This window comes from Tiliqua scincoides, chromosome 4 (genome assembly GCF_035046505.1).
Source record: "Tiliqua scincoides isolate rTilSci1 chromosome 4, rTilSci1.hap2, whole genome shotgun sequence".
NCBI lineage: Eukaryota > Metazoa > Chordata > Lepidosauria > Squamata > Scincidae > Tiliqua > Tiliqua scincoides.
Window position 1 is genome coordinate 162,830,160 of NC_089824.1, and position 27,424 is coordinate 162,857,583.

General features: G+C 42.9%; 1 protein-coding gene across 1 annotated transcript; it reads left to right on the plus strand.

Annotated features, from left to right (window-relative positions):
- Positions 1-14,048: 14,048 nt before the first annotated feature.
- On the plus strand, positions 14,049-27,148 carry LOC136648510 (riboflavin-binding protein-like). The gene is made up of 5 exons (XM_066624626.1): positions 14,049-14,187; positions 15,447-15,546; positions 18,026-18,154; positions 24,521-24,632; positions 26,816-27,148. Exons 1-5 carry the CDS (start codon positions 14,049-14,051, stop codon positions 27,146-27,148), a joined length of 813 nt encoding a protein of 270 aa, XP_066480723.1.
- The last annotated feature ends 276 nt before the right edge of the window (positions 27,149-27,424 follow it).

A 27,424-nucleotide genomic window follows, 5' to 3' on the forward strand; every position in this document is an offset into this window, starting at 1 on the left:
AAGTACCTAGTGATGATGTCATCACCAGTTACTTATGGTAGTACTTTGAATAGGTGGACCATGTGAAGTGGTGCAGTGAATGACAAACCCTGAGAAACACTGAATGTATTCAGATTGCAAAGATGCAAGTTGATGCAGTATATGTGTGTCTCAGGCTGCAATCCTAGGCGTGTCCACTCAGAAGTAAGTCCACTGGATTCCATGGGGCTTACTCCCAGGAAAGTGTGGCTAGGAATGCAGCTTGATTCACATTGAAATCTTCTAACATTACTATTGCCTTAATGGCACATGCCTCCAGCTCATTGTAAGGGCTGGGAAAATGATCCTGCTTATCCTAGGGGAACCTGCCCCACTTCTCTGCCTGTGTGCCATCCTCACGTTTGAGAAAACACTGATATAGGGTCTGCATGTGTCGTATTTAATGTGTGCTCAGTCTGCACAATCTTTAGCCATCCTACCATCTCCTGACTGATTGGCAATGGCTGCATGTGTTGAGTCTTATATACATGGAACTTTACACATGCTAGTGTTATTCTAATGTTACATCCAATGCCTGAGTAGCAAGTGGACTCAAAGGCAGGAAATGTGTACCCAGCAAGAAAGTGTGATTCAAGTCTTTCGCTGCGTGCAGGCTCCGTCTACTGGGACGTTTGTGTAAATAAGGCAGAGTGGACTCGGAGCCTTATTTGGAGCCTTGTAAATAAAGCTTGGAGCATTTTTCTGCAACTTCACAGTTCTAAATGCATAGGTGACGTTGGCACTTAAAATAATCATTTTATCAGTTGTGAATTAGTTTCTCTTGCTGCTAATAATAATCTTTTTGACAAACCTGACTGTTCCTACTAGAACAAGCCCTGACATGCCCTTCTTATTGTTCCGTACAAAAAATCCATTAAGGGCACAATCTTCACTGGAACAGTCAGGGTGATACGGACCTGTGCCGCTGGGGGGGGGGATAGGATTGTGTTGTAAGAAGGATGCTGTAAAAGACTTTTCAAGGAGGGTTGTTGTAACTTCTGGCCTTTGGTGCATTATTAAACCACAAGAGCAACAACTGCTGACAGAGAAATTAGGTCCCTACCTACCTGCCTACCTACCTACCTATCTATCTATCACTTTGATCTAAGGGTCTTGTTTACCAATAAGTTTTGCTAAAAAGTTAGGACTGGATATCTAGTATTGTTATATGAGCTACATCACTGGCAATCAGAAATGGAGATTGATTTCTCAGTGACAGAAACCAAGTGAACCTGATTATGGGTCTTCTGCAAATGATAAGTATATAGTTCCTTCCTTCAGCCCTATCACAGAGCATGTAACCAGCAAGAAACCAAAGTATTGAAAGCGATAGTATCGTTTATTAAACTGTAAATGTATACTGTCCTATTTACTGTTACACATACAATATTTTTAAAATCAAAATTTTGTACTTATTGTTTGTACAAAACAGGACTTATGGAGTCCTTTCACCCCATAAAAGTACTTATATATTTTATAGCCCTGAAAAACTAAGCTGTGTGATAAAAGCAAAAGACCCCTGTAACACAACATAAATTTAATCAAATTTATAGCCATTTCCCTCTTTCTTGACATAGTCTTTGAAGCAGAGAGACAGGAGGAAGAGTACTGTGAAGAAGCAGTACAGAGAGAGACTGGACAAATGCATGAAGTCAGACTCCATAAATAAGGTACAGGTCTCTAACCCAGAGAACTGCTTCTAGAAGGTAATGCAAGCCAAGAGATGTGTCAGAAAGACTCAGAGCCTGATCCTGAGGTCCGTGGTGTGGCTCCATGGCGCGGACCTTAGTCACAAACGTGCCATAAGGGCTTACTGCCTGGCTCCCATTGGAGCTGGGCTGGCGTGCAGTGGGAGCCCAGGTTCTGCAGCTTGGCGGTCCACTGGACTGCCAGGCTGCAGAACGGGAGATGGTGGCGTGGCCGGGGGCATGGGGGAGGCATTCCGGGGAGGGGGGAGGCAGGGGTGGGCGGGAGGGGGGTGTTGGGGGGAGGGGTAGAGGCGGATCAGCAGAGCCGAGCTCCACAGGATCCAAGGCACTCGGGTAGGGCTGCTCGCCCTACACGAGCGCCTTTACTTTAGCACCAACCTTTTGGTCGGCGCTAAAGTGAGTAGCCCCATTGCGAGCTGCTTCCCTTACTCAGGGGAAGGAGATGAATGTCCCCTTCTCCCGAGGAGCCTCCCGCGGTAGCGCTGGAGGTGCAGGATCCGGCGGGAGCCCGTCATGGAGCCGCTGAGCCTGGGCACTGCGGGCAGCTCAGGATTGGGCTGCCCTGCAACTGTTCCTGTGGTACCCTAAATTCTGTTCTAATCTGAAGATTAGAGAACGGCCTGAATTCTATTCTAATCTGAACTACAGTAATAAAGTGAAGATGTAAACAACAGGCAGCCTGTTTGCATTTCCCAGCTGGAATCTGTACCTTAGCAGCCATTCACATTCACATGCTGTCAGGCTGGCATGGGGCCTTCTCTCAATCAGCAAATTAACTTGAAACTATTGAGCACTGGTGCTAGTCAGTCACAAACTGCAAGGGACATCAAAGGGTCTCCTTTCCTGGGTCTCTTTGTACATTTGTGTACTAAATAAATGCTCATGAAGAAGCTTACTATCAACCTATCTTCCTCCTGTGAATTCACAACAGATTACAGCAGTTTTCATTTGTCTTTTGTATCAGTACATTTTTTTTGTCAGCTATCAGCTTGTTGGTTTCACAACCCACCAAATCTGCAAATACAGTCTGCAGTTTGAAACATACTTGCTGGTTGAGCTCAGTGGGCTTTATTTTCAAGTAGACATATTTCCACAACAAATTGTGGCAAGTTCTTAAAGAGATGGCAGTACCAAACCACCTTATCTGTCTCCTGAAAAATCTGTATGCGGGTCAAGAGGCAACAGTTAGAACCAGATATGGAATAACTGATTGGTTTAAAATAGGGAAAGGAGTACGATGAGGCTGTTTATTGTCACCCAGTTTATTTAACTGATATGCAGAGTACATCATGTGAAAAGCTGATCTGGACGAATCACAAGCCAGAGTTAAGATCAAAGGGAGAAATATCAATAGCCTCAGATATGCAGATGATACCACTCATCGGCAGAAAGTGAGGAGGATCTAATGAACCTCTTGATGAGGGTGAAAGAGGAAAGTGCAAAATGTGGCTTGAAACTTAACATTAAAAAAACTAAGATCATGGCATCTGGTCCAATCACCACATGGCAAACAGAAGGGGAAGAAATGGAAGCCATGACAGAGTTTATCTTCTTAGGCTCCAAGATCACTGCAGACAGAGATTGCAGCCATGAAATTAAAAGACACTTGCTTCTTGGGAGGAAAGCTATGGTAAGCCTAGACAACTCAATGAAAGGCCAAGACATTACTGTGTCAACAAAGGTCTGTATGGTCAAAGCTATGGTTTTCCCAGTTGTAATGTATGGCAATGAGAGCTGGACCATAAGGAGGGCTGAACACTGAAGAATAGACACTTTCAAATTATGATGTTGGAGAAGACTTTTGAGAGTCCTCTGGATTGCAAGGTAATCAAATCAGTCAATCCTATAGGAAATCAACCCTGACCATTCATTGGAAGGACTGATGCTGAAGCTTAAATATTTTGGTCATCTCATGAGAAGGGAGGACTCTCTAGAAAAGACCCTGATACTGGGGAAAATTGAAAGCAAAAGGAGAAGGGGACAGCAGAGGATGAGATGGTTAGATAGTGTCACGGAGGCAATTAACATGAATTTGGACAAACTCCAGAAGTTAGTGGTAGACGGGGTGGTAGACGGGGTTAGTGGTTAGTGGTTAGTGGTAGACGGGGGGGCTGGCATGCTGTGGCTCATGGGGTCACAAAGAGTTGGACATGACTTAACGATTGAACAACAACAAAAACATTTAAGATTAGGTTGAAATGAAAGTTGTATTTTTATAGCTTACCTAGGCAGAAATCCTATGTACATGGTCCTGAGAGTAAGCTTCATTTAACACAATAGGACTGACTTCAGAATAAACATGAATAGGACTGTGCTGTTAGGACTCTGCACCTACTAGAAACCCAGGGAACAACCTTCTCTTTCATGCACTAGGAAGGGATTCCCTTCTCTGTACTACTCGTATAATTATTGTGACTCTGTTTACATTCTCATCTAGTAAAACGTTGCCCAGGTAATTTTAACAATTTCCAGCATCAAAATATATGCTACTACCAGGTAAATATTACCAGTCTTCTCACTTGAACAACCTAATTCACAGGAGTTCTGCTCTTGGAGAAGGATGATTATCAGAATTCAAGCCCATAGCAGATCGTGAAACTGGAATGTGAGGGATGCCCGGCAAGGATTGAGCATGGGCACCGTTAGCAAGCTTTGACCTTTTCAGGAGCTCCAAAATGAACAATTCTGGTGCCATCACATTCCTTCTCCAGTTTTGCAATCCTTTTGGGTCAGGCTGTTCTCCCAAACATGGGGTAAAACACAGAACAGATAAGAATTGCACAAGCAATTACCCAATCTTCCTCTGAATGGTTTATTTGGATTCTGCGTTTTACTCCTACCGTAGGTAAGAAGTGTTTGAGTTGTAACCTAAAAGTAAGGCAACATTTTTGCATCAAATGTTGGATAACTCTTCTTTCCCTTTTAAATACTAACAGCTGATCCTTTTATTTACAGTCATTTAAAGAGAGCTGTAGGAAAATTTGGACTCAACCCTGTTTGATACGGGTTTCGAGAACAAACACTCTTTAGTTCTTAGAACAAAATTTTGGCCAACATGAAACTTTTTTAAGGATGAGAATCTAAACTCAAGAAGATGTTTTGTTATTTGAAGTAGCAGCACTCTGAATGTCAGATACCAGCTTTGGATAGTGAAACTGTAAATGTATAAAAGAAGCATGCTTTTACTTTACTGGAGACTACGTAACTTGAAGTTATGACTGCAACACCATGCGCATTTATTTGGGTATAGGTCCTGAGGTGACTTCAGGAGTCAGCCAGATCAGGATTTCCAAAAGTGCCTTGTTTTCTTGCCTTTATTTCCAATCCTCTCCCTTTTTGATGTGTTGTATTCTTTCAATAAACACTTTTATTTACTGTTCCACTGGCCTGGTCTCAGACTACTCAAGAGGAAGCTGGTTGGCCCATCCTCCCAGACCTGAACTACCATCAGCTTTTTAAAGCCCTCCCTCCCAGGATTTTGGTTTGCCAAAACAGCATGCATCTTTCTGGACCTTCCTTAGGGCTTTGGTGATAGCATGGTTAACTACTGTCCCAGTTTAATCCCAGTTCAAGGAGGAAACCTGGGCAGGGGCACAGGTGCCAGTTGTTGTAGTTATTGTTAATGTTTATAAACAGCTATTCAACAAAAAAAAGTTCTCAAAGCAGTTTACAGAGAAAATCAAATAACGAAATGGGTCCCTGTCCCAAAAGTGATCACAATCAGAACACCAGTAAACAGCCACTAGAGAAGACACTGTGAAAAGACACTAGAAAAGGGACAGTTACTCTTCCCCTGCTAAATATAAGAGGAGCATCACTTGAAAAAGTGTCTCTCTGCCCAATTAGCAGGGTGTAGTTAGGCAGTAGCCCTAGTGAGCCTGGCAGCAAGTATCATTAGACAGCAAACCCTGTGCCTCCTCCTTCTGATACATTACGTAACACCACCAGTGTGATAACTTGTTAAATAGTCTTATAAGTGAAGCCTGATCTTACTGACAAAAAAGTGAAAAACTTATGTTTCTTCTGAAGTCTGTGACTCTCAGCAGCATCCTTCTGGACTTTGAAGAAAATATTTGTGTTTAACACATCACAGCAGGAACCCATGTTTGACTAAATAAACATTAATAATTTTGTTTGCTTGAACTGGCAGAGATGACAAGATACTTGATCACAATGGTCCACATAGTCCTGTTTTGAAAAATAACTATTTTCGTATGGCTATAGAATTCCATGCTCCCTATGCTGATTGTCTAGATCAGTGGTTCCCAAAATTTTCAGCATCAGGACCCACCTTTTAAAATGATAGTCTAGCAGGACCCACCTAGCTTTATGAGACTAATAAAAAAGTTTCACTTCACTAGAAGCACTAGCTTCTGTTTTTCTTTATTTTACTATCGTGGGGGGGGGGGACTGCCTTCTGGAACATTTGTTGAGCTCCACGTTCATTGGATCAGGACCATTCTGGTGGTGTTACATTCCCCTTGGCCTACCCTTCAAAGTGGACTGAGGCGCATTACCTACTCCTGGGTAAATGTGCATGTACTTCTCTGTTTACTTCCAGGTAAATGTGCATGTGTTTCATAGGGCTCAATACATTTTCCTTGTTCGCTATCAGCTTGTCAGTTTCGTGATCGACCAAAAATTGGGTTGTGACCCACTGGTGGGTCTCAACTCACAGTTTGGGAACCACTGATCTGGATCAAGCAACTCCCTCTCAGCATCAGCCCCCACATTGGCAATATGGGGATAATAAAGTACACTTATCTTAAAGGGTTGTTGTGTTAATTATATCAAGGCAGGTCAGTGGTTTACAGACTCTCTTGTCTTGGAGAGTTTGAGCCGCTCTAAGTCATTGCAGGAGCAGGGGGGGGATGCAGCGGGGGCAGGGGGAAGGCAGCAACATGGTCCCCAGGATCACAAAGCAATCGTGCCCCACCTCTGCTAAACTGGAAGTGGAGTGCAATCGCAAGCTTCAGGGAGCCCTGCAGAAGCTCATGCAGGGCTCCCCATACCCCTTGGAGGCTGCAGGAAGCTGTGGTAAGTAAGCCCCTGCAGCCCCTTGAGCAGCATGATTCTGGGGATCAGGCCACTGCCTCCTCCCTGCCTCCTTGCTGCCCCCGCCCCTTAAGGGGAAAGAGGCCAGGGCCCTCAGTCTGGGGCGTTGCAACTCCCCAGTTTGAAAACCCTGAGGTAGGTAATACGTGCAAAATGCTTTGTATGTTCAAACTGCTAAGCATGCTTGCCAAAATGCATGAGTATGGCCATTTATGATACATTATTTTCTTGTGCTATCACAGTAAATGATGCTGGTAACATAAAGATCTGTATTGGTATTTTAAATTCAGTTTTCACTTCCAGTCCTCCAAATAATCTTGGAGAAGTTAGGGCGCAACCCTGAGGCGCCCTTGGTAATGATGAGCAAGGCACATTTTCACCTCCTTGTGAGCTGGTTAGGCTGTTGCACAGAGGCGCGCCAGCCTGCTGAGGCTGAATTCAGCCTCTGAATCGACAGAGCGACCAAGCCTTGTGTTGGCTGAGCTCAACCGACACAAGGTTCTGGGGTGGGCAGAGAGGAGATGGGAGGGAGGCATTCTGGGGTTTCTCCTTCGACTGATCCACTGTGGTTCCCTATTTCATGTTGGATTCAGCGCAAGCCTCCTGGCTTGCCTGTTCCTGCACAAGATAGGAATGTGCCCTTAGTTGGTTTGTATATCAGTTTTTGGCTTCTCTGCAATCGTAGAGAAAGTTGGTATGCGCTGTGTGATATCTGAAAATGAAAATGAACTGGAAACATTCTCAGTGGCTAATAATCCCTTTAATAATTGTGCTGGATAAAATAATTTTTACAACAGCTGCCTAAAATGATATGATGTTCCCAGGCTTTTAATAACAATCAGCTATATAAAATGGAAAGTCTTTTAGCCAGTTGTTTAAAAGATGAAAAACTTACAGAAAACACTAATTTTCCAATTTCACAACTACATGTTGCCCTATTATTATAGCATAGGTCTATATGAAGACTAGTGCTTCAAAGACAGTCTATAAAAGGGTGTTATCAGTAGTAGCATAATAGTATCTAAGGTTGTGTAGAATACTGCCTTATTTGTCTTGGACAGGGACACTGGAGGACAATTTTTATTTTTGACATTCAGAGTAATTCTCAGTAACCAGGCCCCAGTTATCACACACTCTGGGTAAATTTCTTCAATTGTAGCTGTTGCCTGGAGCTTTCCCTTTCTCCTGGTTTTAACCTTGTTCTCTACAATCTTCCCTAGTCTTCCATGCCACTTTGATGGGAAACTTGCCAAATCGTCCCATGTAGTTGCCAGCCTGAAAATAACAAATGTAGATCACCTTCTTTAATTGGCAAAAACACCAATATAGTTTGGTCATACATTCGGGTGTGGGGGGAGGTTCTAGTAAACAGTACATGTCATCTGGTTGCAGCAGCCTTGGTTACCTCAACCACCTCAACCTGATCAGGTCACCTCAACCTGATCTATCTGCAAACATATTGTTCAACATCAGTCTGAAAGTAGCTTTAATGAATTTAGTTTTAAATACTGTGATTGTTTAAGAAAGCTGTCTCAAAATCTAATGCATGGGTCTCCAAACGCTGGCCCGGGGGCCAAATGCGGCCCGTGGCCAGCCTCTTCTCCCCTGTAAGCCTCTGGCCCACTTGGCCGAACATGACTGGAACTGGTTGCACCTGGAGGGTGTTCTAAGGGCCAGAGAATTTGAATGCATGAGCCCATTTATTCACTTATCTAAGTTCCACCTCTAATTTATTTATTTAAATTGTATATTTAAATTTTTTTTCCGGCCCTCAACACCATGCCAGATATTTGATGCAGCCCTCTGGCCAAAATGTTTGAAGACCCTGATTGATACAGACCCCTGTATTGGGCAGGAATCGAATGTGTTGAAACAGGAAAACCCAGTTTCAAATCCTCTCTTGGACACGAAGCTTACTAGGTGACCCTAAGCGAGTCACCTTCTCTCAGCCTAACCTGCCTCACCGAGTTGTTATGATAATAGCCAGAATAGCCATGTACACTGCCCTGAGCTCCCTGGAGAAAAGGCAGTACTGTATATACATGTGAAAAATACACAAATATATGTTCATGGCTTCTAAATGAGCTGTGACAATCCATGAAAGTGATATTGGGTAAGGGAATGAACCATATACACCAGTGGTTCAACTTCTCACACATTTAGCACCAGGACCCACTTTTTAGAATGAGAATTTGTCGGGACCCACCAGAAGTGATGTCATGACCAAAAGTGACATCATCAAGCAGGAACATTTTTAACAATAATCCTAGGCTGGAATCCTACCCACGCTTACCCAGGAGTAAGTCCCACTGACTATCATTGTTAGAAGAATATACATAGTAGCTTGTTAAAAGTACATGTCTGTAATATTTTCCCAAATGCAGTCGTGTACCATGGTAGCATCAAGTCTAATATATTAAAAATAAAATATTGAAATGAACATGGACTCACCTGAAATTGGCTCACGATCCACCTAGTGGGCCCCAACCACAGTTTGAAAAACACTGATAAACACCACTTTGATCTCATTGGAGGAAGGGCAGTATAGAAATATTAAAAAGTTGGCAAGAGAGACAGGTCCTACATGCTTGCTAACTAGCTGAAGAAAACTCTGGGAAAAAGGAGGAAGGAAGGATAGTTGAGATTAGTAATCTGCATACCAAAGAGAGCTTTGGGGGGGATGGGAAGAGATACTGGCATCCCATCTGGATAGCACACTAGCTATACTGGCCCCTCTGGGTGCAGGATGCTTGTGTACCATTGCACCTTTCTCCACTTCTAACAGATAGATTATGAACTGGGCAGTGAGACTGCACAGGCAGTTCATTTTCTCTCCTACCACAACACCTGAATTAGTTGTGCCTGAGGAGAGGAGGGGTGTGGGATGGCAAAATCCCTGGGACCCAGGCCATGACAAAAACTGTACAGTACAAAACAAATTTATTACAAAATAAATAACATTCTGATAAATGTTTTCATTTAGTTTCAATCTTGCTCGTGCTAAGTTAAAACAGTTAAAAACATGTTTTTAAAATATAGTAATATCTGGTTTGTAGCAAAGTTGGGGAGGGGGGCAATGAAGCATTTTGCCCTAGGCCCAATGCCAGCTCTCAGCAATCCTAGAACTAATACTTGAATTAAATGGATTGGCACTTCCAGACAGACAAAAGAAAGTACTTCCTCACACAATACATCATTAACAAGGGATTCAGTATCAAGGGACCTGATATTGGGGCCAGCTAGATATTAAATATATCCTTTGCATCCACATCTCTCAGAGTTTTTTTGTAATCAGTCAACACAGGTCCCTCCCAATTTGAATCAGTGTCCTAATGTGGAGCAGGAGAGAGGTTAACCTTTCTCCATGTGTCATGGTCCTGATGAAAGCTACACCCACCCCACCCCAGTATCATTTGCCTTGGGAAGGAAGCTGTCACTGGCATCAGTGGCATCAGTTCCATTCTTGTACAGGCTAGGATTGTGTCGTGGGGAAAGTCAAGGCCAAACTAGATGTGATACATAATCTTCCATATGTGTGATTTTTCTTTTTAAATAGCAATCATGAGGTGATCCAATCCAGATTGGGAGTACTATGTGGTGACATCCCAACCATTCAATGACACCAGGCTCTATCTCAATCATATCAGAATTTGATCTATTGGAGAACTAGCAAAGCTGTAAGAGCAGGCTGTGATGCACCAAGTCAAGCCATAATATTTATTTCACGTGTTTATAAACTTCAACAACCACAAAGCACCTTACAGCAGATAAAATGCACTTTAAAAAAACAAAATTATAACCCTAAATACAATAAAGCCACACAACAAGACATATACAAAACAATATACAATAGCAGCATCTGCTGATCTCCTGTTTGCCCAGTTCAGCTCATAACCTAACAGGCCAAAAGTCCAGTGGAATGGAACAGCTTGCAATGGCTCACAAAAGCAGCCGGAGAAACCTTGTTACTCAGGGGAAGATAATCCCATAGATTTGGGGCTACTACAGGAAAGGCCTTGCTACTAACTGTAGAGCTGGCGTCAGCTTGATTGGGGTATGAGATGCGTGGGCTTATTCTGGAAGTTTTTGACTGGTTATTACAGGAAACAGAATGCTGAACTAGACAGACATTTCTCTGTCTTGGCAAGGAAGTTCAGTCAACATCCCTCCTGGAACTGACCCTGAGATAAGTCTGTTAGCTTTACAAGGGGTCATGGAATAAACAAATTATGGGTGTGCTGACAGATGACAAATATATATATATAGAGAGAGAGAGAGAGAGAGAGGAAAGAAAAAGTAACAGACTTGTGTTCCAGGCTGTTGCAAGGAAAGCAAAGCAATAAAAAACCAACTGAAAAGGTGAGAGTCATAGCTTAATTTGGGTCTGTTCATTTTACAACTGATGAATTTAAAGCAATTATAGGGACTAATCCTGTAACCCTTGCTTTGGCAGAATCCAGCTCTTTAGAAGTAAGCTCACTCTGCAGACAGAAAATTAAATCCATTATCAATTTACATCAAATATTCCACATTTATTTTCATTTATCTGCTCTTGGAGTTGGCCTTTGGAGAAAAATGTGTCTCAGGCTCTTTCCAGAGCTCTTTCTTTGTGAAAAGAAACTTTCCAGAGCTCTTTCTTTGTTAAAAGCAACTCAAGTTTTACCCTTAGCAATTAAGTACCTTTAGCAGGGATTACCCCTGCTAACTGGGTAAGAGGCACTTTTTCAAGTGGGTGCTCCTTTTTTTTTAGCAGGAGGAGAGTAACTGGCCCACCTCACCCCAGCACTGTCTGTTCTAGTGGCTGTCTGCTGGTATTCCTATGCATCTTTTTAGATTGTGAGCCCTTTTGGGACAGGGAGCCATTTAGTTATTTGATTTTTCTCTGTAAACCGCTTTGTGAACTTTTAGTTGAAAAGCAGTATATAAATACTGTTAATAATAATTAATTAATAATCTGCATCAGTGGTATAATTCAGTGTAGAACAGTGATTTTCAACCTTTTTCCATCTCAGGGCACACTGACAAGGCACTAAAATGGTCAAGGCGCACCATCAGTTTTTTGGCAATTGACAAGGCACACCACACTGCTGGTGGGGGGCTAACATCCCCCAATGGCTCTACTAATAAATGACCCTCCCCAAACTCCCACAGCACACCTACAGATCATTCATGGCACACCAATGTGCCACTGCACAGTGGTTGAAAATGGCTGGTGTAGGGGTTTAGCACTGATGCTATGAAAATAGACACTGGCAGATAGCATGTTCCTGTTCTCTTAAAAGAAAACTGAGGGTTCTGCCTTAGTCTCTTTAGACAACTTCCAAGAGGATTAGTTTGTTTTTTACAGAAAAATAACAAAACTATTTTGTGGTAAAATAAATGTGCAAGCTAAATAAGACTCTGCTTTGACGTTCATCCATTTTTGACTTTCATCTGTGTTCTGGTCCCTAAGATGGAAGTACTAGGTAGTATGATACAGAAACCTATACTGGCATTACTTTTGCATGTCTGTAACGTGGTGCTAACTCTTGTAAAGTTCTTTTAATTGACCTGGTTGATCAATAAGGCAAAACAACATAATTAAATCAACCATGACTCAGAAATATCTCCTTGAGGAACTTTTGATTTTTTTATTTTATTTTGAGAAATGGCAATTGTTTGTTAGATATTGGATTTTATTTTTTTAACATGGTGAAGAGAGGTTGGACTAACTGGTCTTTTTGTAACATTCTATATACTATTCCTGATTTTTTTTAAAGTTAAACTAGAATGACTTTGTGTTGCAGCTTCTCTGAAGTTCTGTGAACTTCATGTTTACATCGACAAACATGTACAAGGCATTCAGCCCAATCCTAAGGTGCCCTTATATCACTGGAACTCGCGTTCTGGCAGCATAAGGCATTTTATGGTGGTTGCAAATGCAGCCTGCCATTGGGAATACAGTAGTTGCCTGTCACTGCAAGTGGCCTGCTGGCAGATCCATCATGTCCCCAGTTGCTGTTAAGTCAGCACAGGGGGTAGAAAGGAGACAGGAGGTGGGTGGAATGAATAGGGAGGAGATGGAATGGGGTTGGAATGAGGACTGGAAGGGGGCAGTATTGGAGCAGTGAGATTGCTAATATCCTATCCTTCTGGGCCTTGATTCATCTTCCCAGGTCCGCTCAGACATGTGCCAGCAAAATCACTGGCACAGGTCCGAGTAGTCCTGTTCTGGCACCATACAAATGTTCCCTTACCCAGAGGAGGTGTCTGGGATGGTCCCCTGTCCCCCCTAAGGATACCATGTGCACTGTGGTGGCACGGTTGCATCAACCAGGGAGGGAAAGGATAGTATTGGGCCCTGAATCTAGTAACTGGAAAGATAAGCTGCGTATATCTAGCTGGGATTGCAACAGCCCGTATCTGAGGTATAGGAAAGTAAGAAGCATCAGTGGCGTAGCTAAGAAGTGCAGGGGGTAGCAGTTGCACTGGGCATCAAGCTTTAGGGGGGCAACAAGCTGAGCTTGACACTAGTGACCAAAATTGTGAAAATCCTGGTATGTATGAATAATACCATCATGTTATATATCATTGGAAAGGTAATTTAATGCAGATTGCAATGAAGAAACAGCACTGGAATATCTGTATTCTATCAAAAGGTATGGTCAATTAACCAGAAAATGAAAACTCAACAGTCTTGTGGAACAAAAAGTAGATTTGCCTTACTCCAAACTGACCTATGAGACTGATTGTTCTGAGTGTCAATGAGATGTTATTATGATACAGCATGGAACCAATAACTTTTTATTTATTTCCTTAATTAAATTTGATTTTATCATGCGGGGAGGGGGTGCTACAAAATGTTCTTTGACCTTGGGTAGCAGATAGATGCCTTAGCTATGCCACTGACTGGGGGAGGCAGCAGAGCAAGTGGGTGGTGAGCTGCTGGGGGGAGGAGGTGGGTTTCTCCCAATTTTCACTTTTTTTAAAAGTCCAGGCGTGATGTCACTTCCGGTTGTGACATCACTTCCAGGGCAACATTTTGAGCTTGGCACTGGTCTGCATGATCATTAGCTATGCTACTGAGAAGCATCTTGTGGAAAAGCCTAAAGTTAACTTGCAGTGATAAGAGGGAAAAGGCAACAACTTTTTCTTATAACTTTGTTGTTCCCTGCTATGTTTCAGTAGCATCTATTTTTTATAGTCTCACTGAGCTTGTTCCTGAAAGAAGCTCTAATTGAACTATCATCTTTCCTTACAGGGTCATTACAACAATAGGAAGAAAAAATGTTGAAGTTTTTGGTGCTCCTGTTCTTTGCTATCTTAGCAGCATCTGCCAGCCAAAGGAAATGTCTGGAAGGGGCTGATCACAAGTATGAACCCACCCAAGAAGATGACTTGCAGGAATGCACCCTATATGCCAAATGTAAGTGATGTGAAAACTGTGAAAGAATATTGCACAATTATTTAACAGTTAGCCTTTACATGACCTAACAGGCATTGCCGCCACCCATACTAATCCGATGCCCTGCAGAATTTATTTCAGTTAAGTTTTTGTATTGTCATTGGATTATCTAAGTTGAATGCCAGAGACCTTCTTCTTTTGAAATCAGCTGCAAAATATCTTTTTCCTGTGAAGTGATCCTTCTGCACATGTGTACTTCAGCCCACCTGGTAACTCTATTGTCATTTCCCCAGGGTGTGATTACAGGCTATTGTGATTAATGGTATGCGGTTCCCTGAGGCTGTCCCTGCATAGGACTTGCACATCTGTGTCATGCTTGTAAAGGGTGCAAACCTTGCTGCTGTATAGATTGGCGGGAGGATTGTCTTTAGATGTGAAATTAGACATGTAACTCAGTTTATTTCAAGTGATCCTGCAAAGGGGGCCAAACCGCATTTACACCTCAATATGATTCCTGCATAGCCTTTTGAGCACCACATTTAGTTTCTGTGGAACAGAATTAGAAGGGGAAATAATTTTGTTGTGGATCTTTGTCCATTTCACTAAGGCCCAAATCCTAACCAACTTTCCAGCACTGACAGAGCTGTGCCAATGGGACATGTGCTGCATCCTGCAGTGCATTTGCAGAGGGAACAAATGTTTGCATTGCCCTTACCTCAGTGCTGGAAAGTTGGTTAGGATTGTCCCCAAACAGAGCAAGTGAAATTGGCAAAGGTTTTTGTTTGTTTGTTTGTTTGTTTGTTTTCCTGGTAGGGAGGGGTACTATGTGCTGTAGTACTGGAGACACAGAATCCATACCACTTTATGGCTGATTTACACGAGCCGGTGCCAGCAGAATACATGTTCTGCCAGTATGGCAGCCCAGTAGGTTTGGTCTGTGTATGTATCATTAACCTCTTGCTTTGTGGACTAACAAAGGATGGTGCAATTATTTCATTTATCAATTATAATTTCTAACTTCCAAATAGAAATGGAAATATTTCATAAGCACTTTCTTTTGTAAATCTTCACTTCTCTGGTTTTTTACATTTATGTTTTATTATTACAAAGTTTTTCCATTTTACAAAATTAGAAGAGAAAAAAATAGCAGGAACTTAGAAATTTCATGTTCCATTTTCAGTTAAATCACTGTTGTGAGTACTTACATCATTATGAATCCTGAAAGTTATTTTAGTTTTAAAAGTAAATCCTTACTACTTATTTGTTTTAATTCCCCACAGCTTCTTGTTGCCATGCAGACATTACAAAGGAACTGGCTCTTTCACCAGTAATAAAAGTAAAGACCTTCTACTGGAACAGATGCAAAAGTCTTAGTAAAGAGTAAGTTTCTTGTTACTCTTCTCCAAGTTCATTCTGATTAGTCTATGGTTTCTTGCAGACATCCACCAAAGTTACTCAGATGGATACACAGTATTTGGGGGGGGGGGATGGTCCTTTAACAGTTGCATGAACTGCATAAACCCATTAGTTTAAGCTTTTCTCTATACCAGGGGTGTCCAAACATTTTGGCAGGAGGGCACATCATCTCTCTGACACTGTGTCAAGGGCTGGGGAAATAAAAGAATTTACTTTTCAAATTTGAATAAATTTACATAAATGAATACCTTAGAGATGGAGCTTATATGAATGAATGAAGGCCTTGCAATAGATCATGACCTATAAAAGGCCTTGCACAAAGCAAGGCTGGCCTTTCCTTTGCTGCCGCTCCTGCAACAACAGACATGAAACAGCAAAGCAGTGGAGCGAGCCCTCATCCCACAGCTCACAGGAGAGGTTAAACAATTGGCTGTCATGCTGAGAGCAGTTATGTTGTACCAGCACAGGCTCCAGCAAGTCTCTGGAGGGCCAGAGCTCATTGGAGACTGGAGCTCCCAATGGGCCGAATTGGGAGTCCTCGAGGGCTGCAAGTGGCCCCAGGGCCAGGGTTTGGGCACCCCGGCTCTATACCTTTGCTAAACACAAAGGAGGAACCATGCTTGAAGAAAGTGGTAACCGTATTTCAGTAGCCCACAATCATCCTTTCTTTTGAAAGCAACGACTTCCATGAACTTCTTAACCCAGCATACTTTCAGTGCACTGCCCTATACATGGAGAAAAAGGCTATGCTATGTATAAATGGCAGGCTATACATTTGAAAATAAAAACACTTTCAGGATATGGTTAGGCCGAATAATGCAGATATAGTGACTAATAATCAAATGCAGACAGGACTGTAATATAAAGCTTCATCTCAACATGCAACCATTTATGTCATAACCCGGTTGGTTGATAAAAAATATTCTATAATCATGCTCCACAAGTACAGTACTAGATGAAACAGTACTAACAAGAATGCTGGAGTGTTGATGAAGAGCATTGCCATTGATAGCTCTTTTATTGACTTCACTAGGACTAAGGGCCCAATCCTATCCAACTTTCCAGTGCTGATGTAGTCACAATGCAGCCCCAAGGAAAGGGAGCAAACATTCCCTTACCTTGAGAAGGCCTTCATGATTATCCCTTTACAACATGAGGCGGTGCTTGCCCCATTGGCACAGCTTCATTGGCGCTGGAAAATTGGATAGGATTGGGCCCTAAGACCTTACAGTTAAGTGGCTGGAAGTGTATGGCTAATGAGTCAAAACTTCTTCTTACATTGTTTGTTCCAGAAGAGTAGCTGTGTTGGTCTGCAGCAGCAAAATCAACACAGAGTTCTGTGGCACCTTAAAGACAAACCAACATGAGCTTTCATGAGCAACAGTTCACTGTCAGATGATTTACGAGAAATCCTCAGCAGACAGATGTGCGTGTGTGTTGTGTGTGTATATATAAAAGATTTTTTTAAAACCTGTCAGATTGAATTAGCAAGAGGAAATGAAACCAAGGGACATTAGACAAAGGAAAAACTGAATCAGAGTTTATAACAAACTTCGCACCCTCAAAGGCAGGGTGAATCCCAACTGGTTTCTCATCGCATTGAGTCCTGAGTTAGTTAACGCAATTCTATCCAACTTTCCGGGGCAAATGCAGTTGCAATGCAACTTTGAGGTAAGGGAGCAAATTCTCTTACCTTGAGGAGGCCTCTGTGACTCCCCCCCCCCACTGCAGGATGTAGCACATGCCCTGTTGGCACAGCTGCATCAGTGCAGAAAAGTTGGATAGGATTGGACTCTTGGTCTTACATCTGATGAAGTGGATGTTGATCCATGAAAGTTTATTCTGAAATAAATGCCACAGGATGCTCTTGTTTTTGTTACATTTTTGTCACTAGTTTCACCAATTAATTTGTATTTTAATTTTATTTTTGTAATTTATTTTATTATTGGTATAATTTTATTATTTGTATTTTGAATGCATTTTAATTATTGCCCCCAAAAGCCTGAGAAATGTTCTGCACTCTTTATCTACATATCAGTTAACTGCACAGAGAATAACCATCTGATAATAAAAGTTACAATGGCTGAATTTAACCAGAGAAATATTCAAGAAAAATGCCTGAGAAAGGCCATGGCCATCGCTTCTGAAACATAGTACCTGGTCATTTAAGTGGTGAAAATCAAAAGTATTGTCAAATAACAGTAGTGGTATCGACACATTACTTTCCTGCATACTGCAGACCATAAATGCATATGATTCTTCAAACATACTAGCACTGTGGGCTGAATGACAGGACTGTGATTTTTAGTTGATGACCTAATCTGAAGTGCTGCATCCCAAGAGAAAGTAATTTGGATAAAGCAGGCTGCTCTTGGAACAGGAAGGAATGCAACAGTGGTTGTTTTTCATCTCATAACAATGGTTGTGTCTCATGTAATAACAGCTGCGAGAGATATATGAAGAAGATGGAGTGTTTTTACAGATGTTCCCCACATGCTGCCTACTGGGCACATCCCATTCACAAGGCTGCTATCAAGTCTGTTCCTGTGTGTAAAAGCTTCTGTGATGATTGGTAGGTTGGACTTTATACCTTTAATTTTAATAAAAGGATCCTGACACCACCACCACCCAAGATGCTATGTTCAAAAGTAAATTTACATTTAGAGTTAAGTAATTTGGAACATCCAAAGAATTGTAAATACAGACATGAGCCGCTTAACAACCATTTGTTTAACAATGGATCACATATATGATGGTGGTCAAAGCACAATAAAGATGCTCTTAATGAGGCAATCATGTCTCCCATAGCCTGCAGCAGAGTGTATGTTTACACAACAGAGAGGCTCTTAATGCAAAGAAGAGACAGTCTATCTCTAGTAGCCTATGCAGATAGCTAGTGTCTGGCAGGGAGTGTCTGTTGATACCACAACAGCAACAGATTGGACTGAATGTTCACATAATGACCTAGTCACATAACAACAGGGATGTGTGCGTCATTAAGTGGCACACACATGAAATATGAGATATGAGATACAAAATACAATATGTTTATTGGGACAGATTTCCCAAATTTTAGGCAGATTAAGAGTTCTGCCTAACTTGAAAGCTTGCCTTGATCTAACATAATATGGTATTTTAATGTCTCTGATCAACATAGCAACAGTTTTACCAAAAGTTTACTGACTAATGTTTGGAATGACTTCATGGGGAACTGTTCTTTATATCTATCAATAATTTTAAAAAGTACTCTTAGGGCCTAATCCTAACAAATATTTCCTTACCCCAGAGAGGCTTCCCAAGGCTAAAGTCAATCACAGGATTCAGCAGAGTCTTTGTTGGTGATGTTGCATTGGTGTGTGGGGAGTTGTCGTGGATAGGGTTGTCAATAGGTGAAAAATACCTTGCCTTCAAGCAACAAACTACTTTCTGCCTCTTAGTCCCCCTCTGGCATCACCTATGCCACGATGGCAATATCTGAATGAACAGATCTATAAACAGTTTGTGTTTACAGACCCCCAAAGAGACAGTTGCAATGGAAAGATGAGACTTACAAAATGGTATTGGCACTAGGGCTGATTCATGCATTGCGCCAAGGACTCTATCACTGTATGTGCAGACAAGGATCCAGTGATGTGAGTCAGCTGATATGGGTATCATGTATGAGGGTCCACACAGCTTGAGTTACCTCTGGGTGATTTCTCATTTCCCAATGTGAGGGGTGCAAGAGAAGGCAGATTTTTATATACCTTTTAAAACTAGCAGTTGGAGATACCCCTGGTTGCAGCAGAACAGGTTTCTCGTGTTCCTTTTCGTTCCAGAGGTGCATAGTGAGGCTACAAGAGGAATGAAAGAGTCCTTCTCCACCACTGCCCTGCCTACGAGAAAATGGGTGATTGTGCCAAAGCCTACGTGGTTATCACCTAATCCCTATTTGGCTGGGCAGGCACCAGGAAGGAGACTTGCAATGGCAGGTCTGATACTCTTGCTCCCAGGGTTGAAGCCTTGGTTGACCCCTACTCATCAGTTCTATTGCCATTAGAAATTAGCTCTGTTTATAAATATCAGGTTGGCAAAACCCTAATTTTAGGGAAATTGTCTTATTTAGGGCGCAATCTTAGAAAGGACTTTGGCTGGCGCAAGTCCCTTGCACCAGTCTGGGAGGGTCACACATGCGCCATAAAGCAAGTTTGTGCCTCCTTGAGAAGAAGCCGGGCAGGTGCTCCGAGGTGCCGGCCTGCGGAGGCTTACCTAAGCCTCCACACCGGCTTCCTCTCAGATGCTTGCAAAAAAGGAAGGTGGGGGGAGGTGTTCCTGGGAGGGGGGAGGGCGGGCAGGGGCGGGAGGTGGGGCTTGGATCCTGCAGTTATGCCAGATGGATCCCAACCCGCATTCCCGGGGAGAACGGAGCGGCCTTCAGAGGTGGCGCAAGTCCAAGGAGACCCATAGGGGCCAGTGGCCTTTACCCAGGGGTAAGAGGAAACATTTCCCCTTTCCTCTGGCTAAGCCGCTCTGGCCACTATCCTGCACTGGATACAGCGCAAGCCTCCTGGCTTGCCTGTTCCAGTGTAGGATAGGATTGCACCCTTATTCTGTATCCCAAGCAACATGTGCATGGCTCCTTCTGTGCATGGCTGTGCACATAATAGGCTGGTATATACATGTACTGTGTATATATACATAATGAAATCTGCAGCATTCAATTTGTTACATGGCTGCCAGGGATATCACATTTTGTGCTGAAAATGTCCTTGCTTTGAAAATCTCTTGTGAATCTTTGCAAAGACAACATTCACAGTGTTCTAATTTTCAGAGGGACTTGACTTTGAAAGGCTTTCCTCAGCACCTCCTCTTTCTTCCTGTTGGTTTGGATTTGCCTTCTCCTAAAGCTCATCTTTCTGTCTGTTCATGGACTTAGGAGAGCCCTTGGGGCAGCTTTCCTTTCCAAATCACCTACCAAAGAGCCCTTGGACAATTACAGTGGAAATTGTGAACTTGGTGCATTTAATTATTCTCAGTACTGACATAAGGATTTGTTTTAAATGAAAACAGATATTTGGTGAAGCAAGCAAACTGACCTGGGAAAGTGCTTTGCTTGGTTGATTCCATACCCCTGAGAGTGTACACCATATGGTTGTTCTCCAGATGTCCTGCTCTTTGGTCCCCAAGATGCTCTGAAGCTGGTTTCACTCAAATACTTTTCAAAATTCAGTGAACACTAATTGGCTAAACCGGTCAGAATGTTGTAATTGATTCAATTACAACTGGAAAACAGACTCATTAGATTTAATAGATGGAACTGCAGTGTATTTAATATTTGTGTGCAGCAGAGCTTTTCAGCAACTGAAGTTTTCCCTGTCATTGTACTAGAGCAGGGGTGTCCAAAGTTTTTGGCAGGAGGGTCACATTAGCTCTCTGACAATATGTCGGGGGCCGGAGAAAAAAAGAATTAATTTACATTTAAAATTTGCATAAATTTACATAAGTTTACATAAATTAATCTTGCAGTTCTTGCAAGAGGGATCTGAAGGCCTTAGGAGTGGACCTCAACAGGTGGGAAACCCTGGCCTCTGAGCGGCCCACTTGGAGGTAGGCTGTGCAGCATGGCCTTTCCCAGTTTGAAGAGACACTTGGCCAACAGTCTGAGGCTAAGAGGCAAAGAAGGAAGGCCCATAGCCAGGGAGACAGACCAGGGACAGACTGCACTTGCTCCTGGTGTGGATGGGATTGTCACTCCCAAATCGGCCTTTTCAGCCACACTAGACGCTGTTCCAGAACCACCATTCAGAGCGCAATACCATAGTCTTTCGAGACTGAAGGTTGCCAACATGATAAATGAATATATTAAAGATGAACTTATATGAATGAATGAAGGTCTTTCAATAGCTCAAGGCCTATAAAAGAACTTCCACAAAGCAAGGCTGGCCTTTCCTTTGCTGCCGCTACTGCATCACAGATGTGAAACAGCAAGCAGTGGAGGTAGCCCTCATCCCACAGGTCACGCGAGAGGTCAAACAGTTGCCCTCATGCTGAGATCAGTTGCGTCGGGCCAGAGCGGGCTCCAATAAATCTCCGGAGGGCCAGAGGCTCATTGAAGACTAGGGGCTCCCTGAGGGCCGCATTGAGAGACCTTGAGGGCCGCAAGTGGCCCCAGGGCCAGGGTTTGGGCACTCCTGTACTAGAGTGGTAGGAGAAGCTGCACTTGTGACAATTCTTCCTCCTGTACAGTAGTTAAAGTTGCTGTTCCTTGAATCTGTCAACCACACCTGGAAGTTGAAACCTATGAGCTTCTATAGTGTGGTGGCTAAGCGATGGAGCTATGAATCAGGACTTCCCTGGTTCAAATCTCACCTCTGCCATGAGCTTACTAGGTGGCCTTCGGCAAGTCATTCCCTCTCAACCTCAGCTATAATATCATGATTATGATAATAATACTCATTCATCTTACATTGTTATTGTAAGATAATACATGTGAATTGCTTTGCATATTCAAAAAATGCTACACTAAAAAAAGTTCTTGCAAAAGGGAAGGAGCTGAAGAAGGTGAACATGGCTGTGTTCATATTCTTCCTTATCAACTTTAGAGGCAGTGGGGGTAAGTATGCGTTCTGTTGCTCCTCTATACATTTTGAGCAGTAAATGTAAAAGTGTATATGGCTTTGCAAGGTCAAGACTAGATTGCACTGGCCTCTAAGACACAACCTTCCCCATCAGAAATGTTTGACCCTCCCCCCCATTTGCCCATTTTCCTGCCTGATGCAGGTCCTGGTCCTGGTCCAGTTGGGCAGACAGCTAAGAATGTAGACTAGTGGGGATAAGTAGGAGGAAATATCCTCCCTCATTTCCCATTAACCAATCAGGTGGGGACTGCCAAGCGGGAGAAACATTCCCCTCCATTGACTGATGGAGAGCAGGATGTAATAGTTCCAGCAAGGAAAAATATCTTCATCTCATTGGCTATGGTTGTGTGTCCTCTTCCTTCTCTTCCTTGTTAGCCGATGGGTTCGAGATATCTGGTGGTTGGCCTTTTGGAGTCACAGGCCCCCAACACGTGTCCCGATAGACCTGGCCACTGGATTCTGTCCTGTGTCCTTGCTCCATAAAGGTTAACATATTGTATGTGGTGAGGGCACAGAAGTCAGCAGGTTTTGTCCCTGATTCTATTCGCACTTGAAAAGAGAAACATGCTGCCTGATCCTTCGTTCAGTGCCCCTTGTTTATGACTAACCTTGCAAAAAAAAAAAAGAAAGAAAAAGACAAATTATTAGGTTAATCATTATAATGAAGATATAAAGCTGTAATTAATTAGAACACTCGACTTCACTGGTATTACACTGTTAGGGGCATTTTTGTATTTTACTTTTATATTTTTATGTATCTTTAATGTTGTCTATTCTTTTTTCTTTTTTCTTTTTTCTTCTTTTTTTACTGTTTTTTTCCTTTCCTTTTTCCTTTATTATTATAAATAAATAAAAAATTAAAAAAGAAAACAAAGAAAAAGACAAAGGACATAAATCCAAACAGGACTTGTATAAGTGACATTGATACAGTATGTGGCCTCTGTGCATCTTCATACACTGCACAGTTTATGGATGACTGACCTGTTAATGTTACCAGGTTGCTGCAAGAGATTTGCTCTGTGCCGTTATTGTAACATCACTATTGGCTTCTTTTACCCATTCCTTGTCATTTCATCCACTCAGTCCCCACCCAAGGCTTGCTCCAGTTTTCAGGGGGCTCTCTGCCAACTGCCCTCCACAGGCCTCCTCCTCCTGGGTTGTCCCCACTCTGCCACCATCACACAAGGATGATGGACACAGAGACTGGGTTCCAGAGACTAGCTTTGGGCTGGACCCATTTGGATGCCTAAAGATGCTGACCCTGCAATTCTCACTTCCTTGGTAGTTTTAAAGTAGTTTTAAAGCTACAGTGTGAATCTCCAGGTTGCAGTCTGACATGGTTGGCAACCTTCAGTCTCGAAAGACTATGGTATAAGCCTACAGCAACCGGTATTCCCAGGCGGTCTCCCATCCAAGCACTAACCAGACCTGACCCTGCTTAGCTTCCGAGATCAGATGAGATCGAGCATGTGCGTGATGCCCCTCTCTTTTAATTTTTGAAAGGGCACTTAACCCATTTCTGCCCAGCCCACAGGCGTACACATTTGAACCCTGTTGCATATATGCAATGTTGGGCAGAAATGGCTTAAGACAGACCTGCTTTGTTTTCATTGTTTCTATGTTTTTATATCTGACTGTTAGCCATCTTATAACTTTTAGTGAATGGTGGAATAAAAATGGACAACAAGTAAACAGTGTAGACAACTTTGTTTATAATAATAATCTATTCAGGTATTAGCCTATGAGTATTACATAACAATTCTCAATTTATGAAAAAACAACCAGGTTATAAAAATAATAGAATAAAAATAATTTCATTCTATATTTCTATGCCAGGCACAAATAAGTGGTGTGAGTAGAGCCAAAGACTGATGTATTGATCTAATTTTTCTTTTAGAAGGACATAATGTTCTTTGCTAATTAATGTTACGCTAAACGCAGTATACAAGGAACAACTGTTCCTATATTATATTTCCTATACTCCTAGTCATATCCTTTGCCCATAAGAGCTCATCTTTCAAAATCCAGTGTGTGCAAATTTGCTATTCTTTAAGAATTCATTAGCAGGAAACAGGATCAGATGAAATGCTTTATTTTCATCTGTTACTGGATTTCAATAGGAACTTATGGGCCACTGTTCTATGCTTAGTTTTCCTGATATGCCAAATGGAGAAATACCATATGCCTTTTTGAGCCAATTGAATGATAGACCACAAGTTATTGTGAGCATGGCCTGCAAGCCTTGCCAGTTTTCTATAATGAGAGGCTGCACAAGCTCAAGCAAGATAATCATCTACTATCTCTCTTTCTCCACCTTGCAGGTATGAAGCTTGTAAAAATGACCTCACTTGTGTTCGCAACTGGTTGACAGATTGGAAAGTTGATGACCAAGGAGAAAATCAATGTAAACGCAACTGCATCCCCTACAGCGAGGTAGTGTATTGTATTGAAAACTACCATGAGCCATAGATAACATACAATCACTGCTCTGAATTTGTTTTCCTCCAGTTAGAAGGCATGTACAGCTCAGTGACTCATGAGGAGACACAACAGTCACAAAAGTGGTGAGCCAGTCTGGCACAACTGTTAGTGTGTTGAGTTAGGATTGGGGAGACCTAGCGTCAAATTCCTCCTCAGCTCACTGGGTGACTTTGAACCAATCACACTATTCCTCAATTTAACCCACCTCACAGGGTTGTAAGGATAAAATGAGGTGGGAAGAACCATGTAGGCCACCCTGAGTTCTTTGGAGGGAAGACAGGATACAAATATAATTTTTTTTTTAAAAAGCCTTCTCTGAAGATAAGTAATTCCACTGTGCCTTGGCATTGGAAGTGATTCATAGCACAATCCTATTGGGCTGCCCTGCTGGTGGAACTAGTGTTCTGCCAATGTTGGCTGCGGTGAAGCAGTTATAAAGTACATGCCAGCAGTATGTGCTGCTGGGGCGCCAGCAGAAAGCCCCCAGCCTTCTTGTGTGCATCATCAGAGTTCTGGCCACCTACTGGAGCAGGTAAGGCAGTGCAGGAGGAGGGAGGGCAGAATGGGCAGAAGGAGTGAAACTCTGGGAGAGGGGGAGGAACAGTGGCAGGGAGGCTTCATGAAGTGGTGGATCCAAAAGTGATGTCTTGCACCAGGTCTAATCTTCTCTGACAAAAGCCTCCTGTCCCCTTTCTATCCTCTTTCTCTCTTCAGACTTGCATGAGCAAATTCACTGGTGCAGGTCCAAGGAGACCATTGCCGGGCGGGAGGCTTATGGAGGGAATGGGGATAAATCCCCTTTTCCCTCCAAAGCCTCCTGTTCCACCTCCCCCCCCCCAACTTTTTGGCATGGCTGCCCAAGTGGGAGGAGGGGAGGATAGAATTGGACCTTGAATGAGATGGCAGAGATGCCACAGAATGACCCAAGACCTGCAAAAAGCTGATTTGGAGGCAAGGCAAGAACAGTATGTCATGCAGAAATGTGACATGTGTTTCTGGGCATGCTCTAAGATGCATGTAACTTGAATACACGAGGGAAATCTGTTGTGTAAGCAAGGGACCAAGTGCAGTGGCTCATGGCACAACTGGCATGAAATGAAGGAGGTAAGACTAAAGGTGCTACCATAGATAGCTTTTAGTATGGGAATAAGAATATAATAAGCAGGAATGGGGCTGATCTGGGTCATACTCACCTGGCATGCACCTAGCAACACATACATATGCATATAAAAACACAGCTGCCTTCTTTTTGTGAGGGTTTGCTTTTTCTTTCTTTCTTTCTTTCTTTCTTTCTTTCTTTCTTTCTTTCTTTCTTTCTTTCTTTCTTTCTTTCTTTCTTTCTTTCTTTCTTCATGCAAATGTGTCCTAGCCTAGTTCAAGGGTGGGAGGGAGTGGATCTCAGCAGCAGCCATGCATGCTGTATTCTATCCCCCTTTCCCAGTCCGAACCAGCCCCTCCTGTCCTCAGACTTACACCAGCAAAGTATCTGGTGTATGACTGAGGAAACAATTGGTAACCAGATGGCCTACCAGGAGGTAAGTAAAAAATATTTTTATTTGTCTCTCACTGGCTGTCTGATCACTCCTCCCACCTTAACATGGAGTGTGTCTTCCATTTGTGGAACTACATGCTATTGACTGGTGGGGGATAGGATTGGGCTGTAAGTTGACTTGTCTCATTGATTTAAATGGCCTTAGTCATGACTAACTTTATTGGGGTACATATAACCTACAGAGTTGGACAGTGCGCTTAGGCTGAGATGTACTGTACTGTACACACTTACCTGGGAGTAAGTCCCATTTACTGATTGAAGAACAGGAAACAGCAGCTGGGTGTAAAGGAGCAATTTTCACAGTGGAGAGCGGTGAAAATTGATGTGCCCAAGGATTGGTCTTGGAACTGATGCTTTTCAATTTGATCATAACTGACCTGGAGTTACAGAAAAGCAGCAAGCCTGCCAAACAAAAACCCTGTCCTGCACCTTGCTTTTCAAAGCAGGCTTGGTGCAAAGACTGAGGGCAGGAAAACCTGGCTTACTTTGTCAGGTCTGTAGGGAAGCAAGAGCCAGACAAGAATGGCCCAGTCTGCTGGGTTGGAAGTTGTAAACTGAGGGGCTTTGTCTCTCTAACTCCTAGATGTATACTGATGGAACTGACATGTGTAACAGCATGTGGGGGGCGTCGCTGGAGGTAAGCAAGTCTACCTCCCACTGCTTGAAAATGGATGAGACAGACATCGAGTCAATCAAGGCCATACTGGAGATGGAGGGGAGCTCTGCCTCATCTTCCAGCAGTGATAGCAGCGACAGCAGCAGCAGTAGTAGTAGTAGCAGCAGCAGCAGCAGCAGTAGCAGCAGCAGCAGCAGCAGCAGCTCCTCATCCTCCAGCAGCAGCAGCAGCAGCAGCAGCAGCGAAAAGGCTGATGGAAGGCATGAGGAGAGTGATGGAAGCAAACCTAAGGAGTGGTGAAGAGAGGCGAGTGGCAAGATCCTGGGGGAAAGCACTGTTATAAAGCTTAAGTGCTGGCATTGCTGTGGTTGCATTGGGCTGTCCTGTCCTCTCTCTTTGGCGGGCAAAGCATTCAGGTCATAATTAAAAAATGGGGGGGGGGGAGCAGTCGCCAGTTTAATTGCTTCATTTGCTTACACAGTACATCATCAAATTACAAAGCCAGTTAATGAATACACATGTGGCCAAGGTCACGTGGCATCTGCTAATCTCAATTATCAGCTCAATCCTATGCAT